At 41.0% G+C, this 10,477-nt stretch overlaps 1 protein-coding gene across 2 annotated transcripts; it reads left to right on the top strand.

Moving 5' to 3' along the window:
- On the top strand, positions 1–7,390 carry GSTK1 (glutathione S-transferase kappa 1). 2 transcript variants are annotated; one of them, XM_062487414.1, is made up of 8 exons: positions 1–119; positions 625–706; positions 1,507–1,635; positions 1,988–2,088; positions 2,482–2,517; positions 5,232–5,348; positions 5,849–5,942; positions 7,241–7,390. In XM_062487414.1, the coding sequence occupies exons 1-8, from the start codon at positions 54–56 to the stop codon at positions 7,279–7,281; spliced, it is 666 nt and encodes a 221-aa protein (XP_062343398.1). In that variant the 5' UTR covers positions 1–53; the 3' UTR covers positions 7,282–7,390. The 2 variants fall into 2 exon arrangements, with proteins under 2 accessions (XP_062343398.1, XP_062343399.1); XM_062487415.1 differs by lacking the exon at positions 1,507–1,635.
- Positions 7,391–10,477: the final 3,087 nt, after the last annotated feature.

The following is a 10,477-nucleotide window of genomic DNA, read 5'->3' as shown; positions in this document are numbered from 1 at the left end:
GTGCTCCGCCCGCCGGACGCTAGGGAGCAGCGGCGGCACGGGACGACGCCAGGATGGGCCGGACGGTCGTGGAGCTGTTTTACGATGTGATCTCCCCGTACTCCTGGCTGGCATTTGAGGTGAGCGGTCGGCAGAGGGAGAGAACCGTTCCCGGTCTCCGCCGTGCCTGGCGCCCGGCCGGTCCCGCCGCGGCCTCCCCCTCGGAAGGGTTGCTCAAGGGCAGCTCGGCCGGCTGGCTGCAGGCAGCGCCCTCTGCGCCCCGAGGTTACTTCTTCTCCAGGGACACCAGGCAAGCGTGTCCGAGCTAAACGCCTCTGCAGGAGTTAGCGCTGAACATTTTGCTGCGTGGGTAGTTGTCATGTTTAACAAGTGCGAGTGTCCTGATCACGACATGAGCCTGACCTTTCCCTTACTTACCCCTGCTTAGACTTGGACAGTCGTGACAGCAATAGAAACCCCTCCGTTTTTCTGCGATCAGAGTTCTCTGGCAGCATCCAGGAAAGGCTTTAGGACTAGCCCTAATACAACAGGAAAGGATTTATCTGCACTGTTCGCTGCCTTAGCTGCACACAGCTCTACAGACATCTCTGACTGTGCATCCCTCTCTGCTCTTTCACGTTGCAGGCTCTCTGCCGGTACCGGCACATCTGGAATATTGACCTGCGCTTCCGGCCAGCTTTCCTTGGTGGCATAATGCAACAAACTGGTATGGAGTACAGGGAGACGAGCTGTGCGGGGAGATACCTTCTTCACTAGCAGAGCACTAGTGTGCAGGCCCTTGGTGTGTGCAAAGCCCGTGCAGAGCCAGCTCTGAACTTAAGTTGTGGCACCAGTAGCAGATTAACTATAGGACTATGGAGCCCCAAAGGGATTGAGAAATCAGTCATAAAGAATTTCACTCTGTTGCAACTACACAGACAGTCTGTGCCAAAGTTCATCAGTTCTAAAATACAATAATAATAATAATAATAATAATAATAATAATAATAATAATAATAATAGTAACTTCTTGTCACGGAGCGTTTCCCTAGAGTTAGATTTTAAACCAGAATTAATTTGCAGAACATTTGCACTTTGTAATAAGCAGGAAGGATATGAGTATGTCCTAAAACAGTATTCATGGCCTTAATTAGATCACCAAGACTCAGAACTCGTAAATCGTGAATTAACAAGTCTTTACATCGGTTTACCTGTGCATTAGGAGTTGTCTAGCTTAAAAGTCATCTGTCTGAATAAACATAAATCCCTGCTAGGACATTTGTATCTCGGTCTAAAAGTGATTCAGCTATCTTAAAGGTTTGATCTGTGCAAAACTGAAATAAACCATGTTTAAATCCTTATCTTTGGAAAAGCCAAGTATGTTTCAGTAGGCCAATATGAAATCATACTATGAAGTTATACTCTTCCTTAGATATATGTACATATGAAGCATAATTTTTCCAGTGTTGGTTTGTTCAGTGTTATTGTAGTACAGCTGGAAATCTCAACAGAACTTTTTCCTAAAAGGTAACAAGCCACCAGCAATGTTACCAAAGCGAGGCGAATACTTGCTGAAGGATATGAAAAGGATGGCAAAATACTACCAGGTGCCTCTACGCATGTCTGCAGATGCCTTCCAGCATATCATGGGCACAAGTAAGACTCTTAGCTGGTATTTCTCATCCCTAGCATTTCTGGTTCCAGTTCTCCCTACCAGCAAAGGCGAAGATGAATTTCCTGTGTACAGCCTTTTCCTGAGCATGTGAACAGTATGAAGTCCATGCATTGATAGCCATGAAAGAAATTTCTGGAGAAATACAGCTGTGAATGATGCGGGGAGCATGGGAGGTACACAGTGGATGAACATGAGCTTTAGCGTACAGACTGTGGGTTTCTCAGCACTGTTACGGGGTAGATCGCACTGTTCTTAGGTAGCAGTCATGCAGACCACACCTGCTCCTGATGCTGTGCCTTGTCTGAGTGTTTCTCTGTCTCCCCACGACCCCAGGCAGTCTGACGGCCATGCGCTTTATCACAGCCATTGACATGACAAACCCACAGTACTTGGAACCCTTATCTAGGGAGTTCTGGATTCGGTTTTGGTCACAGGTCAGTATTTTATGCAGCCAGCTTCTTGACCCTTTGTATCACCCTTCCTGTCCCACATCATTCAAATGAGGAATTCCAGCAAGAGGAAGAAAATGTCTTTTCATTAATAGTCATAGCGGGAACTTACAGTCACAGTGGTTCAGAAGCCACTAGCTTATAATCAGCTTAATTTGCCTTCTTTCAGGTATATATGGTGGGTCCAACAAGCTGCACCAGTGGTTCATATCAGAAAACAGTTTAATACATTTCTAGATTAGGTGACTTAAGACCTTTTCTGTGGTAATTTCTCCAGCAATTAGTATTGGGTTTGTTTTCTTAGAAAACTTGCTTTTAAATCCAGAACTGAGCTTTTGTTTCTTAAATACCGATTTATTTATTTTATTCTTTTACCAGCATGAAGATATCACTCAGCCAAAGAACCTACTGGCTGTAAGTATCTCCTTTTTCTTGGTGCTTTTTGCATTTCTGATATTTTTATTGATGACTTTGATCAGTAATAGACATAGAGACATCTTTGTCAAATGAACACTTGAAGTATTGAAAAATTTCAGATAGAAAATAATGGATTTAAATTCCCTTGCAGCTCTATTTGGAATGTTTTGGGGTTTTTTTCATGTTTTACATTAATACTCAGAACCAGAATACACCTTTTTTTTTTTTTTGTTAATTCATGTGACAAGATACCCAGGCTGGACAATGAGTTACCTGTTGATATCTGTTTTATTAACAGTCATGAAAGTATAAATAGTCTCTCCAGAATGCATTAAGGTATTGCTGCTATATGAAATGTTCAGGTGAAATGCAACATTTGGGGAAGGTTGCAAGGCTGTAAGACTTTTCTTAGAGGGATGGAGTCAGGTTTTCTATTAAGCTCAGTGCTATACTGCCCTTCTATATACCTGGAAATTATACTCTTGATGTATTTCCTTTTGCTGCTTTGATTTTGTTTATTACAGTAAAAGCTGTAATGGCATATAAGTTAGTATACCAGGATATCCTCTTGAAAGTCTCTCCTCCCTTCATTATTTCCTAATTTCTTGGAATATGAAGAAAAGAGAGGAGTTGTCCATGACTAGTCTCTCCTGTCCAACATCCCTAGATGAAATTTGAAACTTGCAGTCTTGCTGTTCCCCCCCAAGTCTAGTCCTTGCACTTCAGCTTCATCTTAGTGTAGCTTTTTTACCAAAATTTCAGCAAAGGTTTGAATTTTGCCTTTTTAAGAAGCAAGATTTGAAAAATGTAATTAAAAGTGTGGTACTTTCACCCTGGTGTGCCGCCAAGCACCACAGAGGTGCTTACTTGCTTCCTCCCACTGCCCAGGAGGACAGGGGAAGACGTAAAGAAGAATAAAAGCCAGAAAACTTGTGGGTCGAGATAAAATTACTTAAGAAGCAAAAGAGAAGTGGAAGCAGAGTGAAATAAAACAAAGAACCACCTACACGTGGCTGATGCTCAGCCAGTTCCCAAGAAAAAGGTTAACCTGCCTAAAACTCACCAATTAGTGATAACTGCCTCCTCACAAATTACTGCAGAGCATGGCATATGGCTGTCTCTTGGGTTAGTTCAGGTCATCTTTCAGCCTCTGCTGAAGCTCCAGTTTATTCACTGTGCAGAGAGAGTGAGAACCAGAGACTGACCTGAGACTGACCTGACACTGTGCAAACACCATTCATCAATAGCTACAATAATTAGGATGTTATCAGCGTTGTTTTGGTCACAGATCTGAAACACAAAACCATAAGAGCTGCTGTGAAGAAAAGTAACTCCATTCCAGCCAGACCCAGTACATAAATATATATACAGAACATTGTCACATGGTCTCTGAATCCATCATTATTCAAATAAAGCAAGGACATGCAGAACTTCAGCGCCACAAATTTCATACTCAGAATGGTCTCTGATTTAGTCACAGTTTGGCAGTCGATGAGTATCCCCCCTGTTCAGCAAACCAGAGAGGGAGGTGTCCCCTTGTGTCTGTCTTCATTCCCTCCTGCAACAAGTACCTGACTTTCCTCTCTTCTGGAAATTTGTCATCCAAAGGTGGGTGAGAGGTCTCAAGCAATCATCTGAGTCTTTATAGGTGAATTTATTTTACACATCAGTTAGGAAAAAATTGAACTTTTTTTACTTGATAATAATTCCTTAGTATTTTTTTACTTTATTTAGTCAGAAGTAGCTTCACATAAAGTGCTATTGCAGCAATGTATGGTCTGAATTCTGCCACAGTCCAATTAAATCATTTTTCTGCCCTGAAATGGTGAGGATCAGGTACTATGTCACTGTGTAAATATTGCAGTCTAAACACTGTGGCTACCAAGCATTTTGTTCCAGTCCAGTGGTACACTTGTTTAACCTCCTGTTCAAGCACAGTCAGAAACAGCTCCTCATTTCCCTGATGTGTAAGTACATGAAGGTACATGAAAATGTGAGTGCTAAACAAAAAAAGTAATTGAAAATCATTAACACCTGGATATGCAGGATTACTTGTACCTCTGCAATATTGTATTTTTCTTTTTTTTTTCCTTTTTTTTTTTTCTTTTGTAATACTTTATTCAAAGGGGACTTATAATTCACTGTTACCAGATAAACATTGGACCTTTAAATTTGGCTACTTTGTCTCATTCCTGTGTGGCAGAGGCTGAGGGGAGGTGAAACAGATACAGCAGTAACACTAGCAACTGTTTAACCTCTGTGATTTAGTTTCTTTCATGTAGAGTCACTTACAGATCTCATGTGGCCACATTTGTCATACAAACTATTTCTGTCTTGGTAGGCTTGTACAGCAAGATTTTATTTTTCATAACACCAGTTTGAGATTTTTTGTAAGTTATCTGATGAATCATTGTATCATAGGTTCTTTTTTTTTTTTTCCTTTGGTTTACGAACTCTGGAAAAAAAAAGTGCAGATTTGGGGCTTGGAAGATTTAAAATGTCTCTTCTACTTTGTATCTGAGAGTTGTTTAAAGATTAATAGGTTGGGAATACAGCAAGACAGTTGTGCAAGAAGCGCTTCAAGAATATTTTGAATTTTTTTTTTGTCAATAGACCTTAGGTGGTAATACTGAAGATTAAATTAATTAGAGCAGGGTAGGCATTAGAATATTTACTTTTAGAGTAGTCTCAGTTATATCATCTTTTCACAGGTTGCCCAACAGGCTGGGCTCTCCGCAGAGCTCTCCCAGAAGGCACTTGAAATGATTTCATCTGCTACAGTGAAGGACCGACTGAAAGAGACAACAGCTGAAGCACTGAAATACGGGGTGAGATGTTCCCAATAGCACTGGGCTTCACAGCTATGCATTCCTGCCCCCTTTAGAATACAGGGAAGCAAGGAACAATGAGGGTGATGATTAGAAAGCACTGTATAGACTCCTTGTTTTCCAATGTGTGTGAAAGCCACCTCACTGTTGTTAGTAGTTTATCTCACTGTCATCTGAGAAAGTAAGGTTGACCCACTCAGTTCATTCCAGCTGGATAGCAAGGACAAGACCAGTACTGAGAGATACCATTTGTTGCTACTTGAAATAGAACTGTGAATTAATCAGGTTGTTTTTTTGTGCTCCTTCAAAAGGGGCACACAGGCTCTGGAGAGGCACCTGGTTTCAGATGGCTTCATTAGGCTTATCTTTAAGAATGAAGAAGGTAAAAAGAAGGGGAGGAAAAAAGTAAAATTGTTGGGATTTACTCCAGAAGATATTATATGTTTGCAAGAAATTCTCCCATTATAACATTCTCTGTTTCATCTCCATGGTGTCAATAGGCATTTGGGATGCCTGCTGTTGTGGCACATTATGATGGGGAACCTCATCTGTTTTTTGGCTCGGATCGTTTAGAGCTGCTAGGCAGCTTTATAGGTGAGTCTATGTCATTACATCATTACTTTGGTTTCATGCCTTCACCCTCTTGGAATGAAATACATAATACAGCTGAGTTAAAAGGGCTTTCAAATGTTAAATAATGTTGCTTATCCTTCTCCTGGAATAAAACTGCTGACTGAAATCTAACTCAGTACACTTAAAATGACCAAATGATCCTTTTCCAAAGCAGAAGTAACTTGAGTTCTCCATCTTCTCTTGGTATGTTTCAAGGCTTTGTGCTCCATGTGCTGTTCTCAAAATACTACTGAAAGTCTTTAGTTCTCAAAATACTCATATGTAACCTTTTGGTACCACACAGTGGCCTTGGCTAAGATTATGACTATGGCTGATACTGGGTTTTTTTCATTTTTTTTGTCATTCTAACATTTTCATTTTATATCTGTTCCTTCTTAGTAAAAGCATTATCATTACAGCTCCCCAAACCATAACTTGTGTCTACCTACACAGCTGTTTAAAAGCTGTTCATATATTTGCCATCCTTTTCATTTTTCTATTAACAGAATATACATTTTAAATTCTTCAAAAGATTGAAGTAGACTGTGATAAATAATAAAACTAAAGTTAACTGTTTTTAGGAGTTAGAGGGCATTTGACTCTTAATCTCTTAGATCTGGCGCTTGAGAGAGTGTCTCTAGAAGAGTTATGCACATAATTAGCTCATGCTTTTGTGGAAAACATTCAGAAGAAAGTATTAATACAATTAGTATCAGTCATAGGCTTAAGCAGAAGGGAAACTTTGAGAGTTTTTTTAGTCTTCTGGATGAGTTTCTGATTCCATAAAATATTCTTGATGAACATGAGAGTGAGGAAGAATATCCAGCATTCACTACAGCAGTCACTAATATTGACTGGAATATTGTGGACTGGTTTCTAGTCTCAACTCCAAGGACTAAATCAGATTTTCTTTTTAATTCTCTGACTCCACAGCCTTGCACTTTTTTTTTGGTTTTTTTTTTTTAACCCCCACCCCCCCAAAAAACAGTCCTACAAAGAACTGATTTCTCTCTCATGTGGAATACCCCTGACCTACAGAATGTCTTATCTGTAATAGAGGAAAATAATTCTTCTGTACAGTTTCAGTTGTGACTAGACAGTAAAAGATTTATGGAGCTGGTTGAAGCATACCAAACAATACAGATATAAATCTTTATTCCATCACCAGTAGTTACCCTTCACAAGAGTAGGAACAGTAATCCTGCTGCAGAAAAATGAGCAGCCAATCACTTGTATGGATTATATTTTAACTGTCTCTTTTGTGCTGGTTTGTCTTGCAGGTGAAAAATGGCTGGGACCAGTTCCAAGCCCCAAGCTGTGAAAAGTCCTGGGGAAATATATAGGAAGGAAAATATATATGTCAATCTTCAGTGATTATCTGAATGTATTAAATTTTATGGAAAGATGGCTTTCTCATCCTTAACACTTTATTGTTTGGTCTTACCTCTAATTTTGAAGAACTTCAAGGTTTGCCAGTAATAACAGCATAGTGAGGTGTTTACTAAACACAAATGTGCTCCCTTTCTTTCAGAAATCAGATCAAAGATTAACATTAAAAATTTAACTTCTTGCAGCGTGAAGATTCTTTTTTCCTACAAACCACCACGGTTTTCTTTCCTTTAACCTAAAAACATGAGGATTACCTAGCTACTGGACTGCCATCTCTGGGTTTCTCAAGTCTTCCTGCTTGTCCTTGACAGACACACACACACACACACAACCTAAGAGAAGCTGGCCACATTCTCCTTTTATTTTAAGTCCAGTGTACTACATAGACAGAAGAAGCACAGGCTAAGATATTAATGTTTCCTTTTACTTTGCATCATGGTAGCTGGAAAGGACACAATTCAAGCCCAAAGAAGAGTCTAGGGAACCAATAAAGTATTTTAAAAGGAACTGCCCCTATCCTGGACAGTATTTGATACACCTTGCTCTGCAGTGACTGATATTTGAGGAAACCACCACACATGTGCATTCTTGGATACCAACCCCAAACCTTGCAGGGGTTTTTAATCAATGCAAGTTTTACAGTAATGTCTTTGGAGGACAGTGGTGAACACCATTGTAGGTTTCAACTGAAAAAAAAACTGTTTTGCTTCCTCGAGGACGCCCTAATTGCTGCCTACCCAAAGGTGATTTGGATACGGCTGTGATGGAGTTCCACTCATGTAGTCTGCAGTGGGAAAGGTTGCAAACAATAAAATTGAGAAATTTCACACAGAAACAGTTTCAGCCTGGCCCTATATCAGGTGAACTGGAGTAACACACGGAAATTTGATTTATATGAAGTCTGATTTCTCAATGGTTCCACACTTTGTGAGGCATCACTGAATGAAAACAGCAGCAGCTGGAATTCCTTTTTTGTCTTTTTCTGAACTTTAAGGTAAAGCATATTCATGTATTTTCACTTTAACAGCAAATCCTGGAACAAAGCATCAGAAAAAAAATCGGTATCCTTCATGTTGTTACAGCTGTTAAGTGTTGTGGGAGTATCATTTGCTCCCCCATCCACAATTTTACTTCTTTCAGCTCTTCAGGAAATACCCTAGGATAGGAGGAGTCCTTCCTCCTTTCTACCAGTGCACCCATTAGTCTTTAGGCAAATCCAGCCTGGAATTTAAGGAAATCTTTGTGAGAGATAAGAGGAGTTAGAATGACAAGAAATGCATGTAGGTGCCATAGGTTACTTTGAATACCTTGAACCCACATTAAAGAAATTTTTTACCCTTTCTACTGTGAAACTTGCTAGTCTTCAGTCTGTGCTATCAAACTGATTCAGAGGTTGTGATAAAATGGAATGACTAAAACATCACTTTAAGACTGTAGTGCTGTCTCAGGAGTGGGTAAAATGCCCTTTTGTGGAAATAACGAACTCTGGTAAAGAGCTGGTGAGAATTCAAAGAATATCTGGAAATAATCTCGCAGTGAAAAGCAGAGTCTCGTGAAAATTTTGTTCTTTGAACCAGATCAATTGAAAAATAACCAGCTTGTGGCAGAATGTTGTTGATTTGGCATATGGACCAAAAGAGATGGATCTTACAGACTGCAAATATTTCACAAAATTACTTTAAATGCTCTCTGACCTACTTCAAATCAGTGGAAATTAAATGCTCAAAATATTAGGTACTAAAATCATACCTAAGCACTACTGAGATACATTGCTTATTGCCTGTAATAGCCACCAGTAAATGCAAAACCACAGCCTTTGCATTTGGGTCACTGAGTTTGCAGACTGTTGCAGTTCTGACTCTGTACCTGTTTTGAGCAAAATTTGCCTGTTTGGTAGCAGAACTTTGAGGGAGTCCTGCCCCTTGTTTAGACAACCTTGCTCCTGTGTTACAGAGCTGTGATGTGAGTACAAGCTCTTGGCAAACACTCCGGGGATGACCCCAAGTAATCAGTGGCTGGCAGCTGCACTGTCATGATCAGTTCTGATCTTTGTCGCAGCACACACTGAAGCAGTCTCGGTGGTGAGTACCAGCTCCCCTCTCTGATCTGCTGTGGCACCAGAGGCCACCACATGGAGCTGAACTGTTCACCTGACTGCTCTGAATGCCACAAGGTGGCAGGGCAGCTAAAACTTGAGCACTAAGGATCTAAACAGCAACAGTAAGAACTACCAGCTGTTCAGGAATATTTAGGAATAGCTGGAAGAATTTTCTTCCATAAAGATGATACATCTACTCGGCTGTATACTAAACTAGTTCCTGATAGCTTCACGTCCCCACCACTTTCAAGGCAGCTGTTTAGCTGTCAGGCCAGAGAAGACACCAGGCAAGGAAAGGGACATAGAGCAAAAAGAGAGACTCTCAACAACACAGGCAAAACAGGACTATGAATTCTAGGAAACAAACCTGAAGTTGCTTCCCCTTTGCTCTATTACAGACCTCACCAGGAAATCAAGTCCCACCTCCCATGTCTGGAAAAGCTGTGAAACTGGCATGGACAAGTAGGTCCCACCAATGCTAGGCTGAAAGCAAATAAGCAAGTGTACAGACAAGCACAACATCAGAAAATGAGCAACAAAAAGGGGTTCTGTAAAGTAATGAAACTATAAAAAGCAGAGGTTAGGCACAGAGAAAGGTAGGTAGCATCTGAGGAAAGGAAACGGAACAATCAAAGACAAAGAAGATAAAGAAACTGTGCCTAGATTGGGGCAGAGTGCAGAATCTCAACAGAAACGCCATTCCCTGAGAGGGAGGAGGCAACCAAGAAAGGGAGTGCTTAGGTAAATCAGGCCAGAGCTGCTGGCCATGGAAGCTCACTTGGGGAGAAAGATAAAGGACTAACTGTGTTTGCTGAGAAGCTGTACAGCACTGGCTGCGCTATCTCAGTGAATCAGGGATGGGCAGGGGCCCGTGGCTTTCCTCCCCCCCGTGTCCATTACCTGTGCTCCTCACCCTGCCTGCAGCAGACAGTGCTCCAGCGCTGACATCACACACAGCACAAAATGGAGGCCTGCAGAACAAGGCACTGCTTTAACCTCACCCTTTCAGGCGAGTGCCTTCCTACTGCCC

This window comes from Cinclus cinclus, chromosome 2 (assembly GCF_963662255.1).
Source record: "Cinclus cinclus chromosome 2, bCinCin1.1, whole genome shotgun sequence".
Classification (NCBI taxonomy): domain Eukaryota; kingdom Metazoa; phylum Chordata; class Aves; order Passeriformes; family Cinclidae; genus Cinclus; species Cinclus cinclus.
Note: the sequence above shows the minus strand (reverse complement) of the source record. Positions and strands in the feature narration are given on the sequence as shown.

Excerpts from the sequence above, each read along its gene's own strand:
- GSTK1 (XM_062487414.1), top strand. The coding sequence starts at position 54 with ATGGGCCGGACGGTCGTGGAGCTGTTTTACGATGTGATCTCCCCGTAC. Across the intron at positions 120-624 it reads ACTCCTGGCTGGCATTTGAG|GCTCTCTGCCGGTACCGGCA; the intron begins GTGAGCGGTCGG and ends TTCACGTTGCAG. Across the intron at positions 5,349-5,848 it reads CTGAAGCACTGAAATACGGG|GCATTTGGGATGCCTGCTGT; the intron begins GTGAGATGTTCC and ends TGGTGTCAATAG.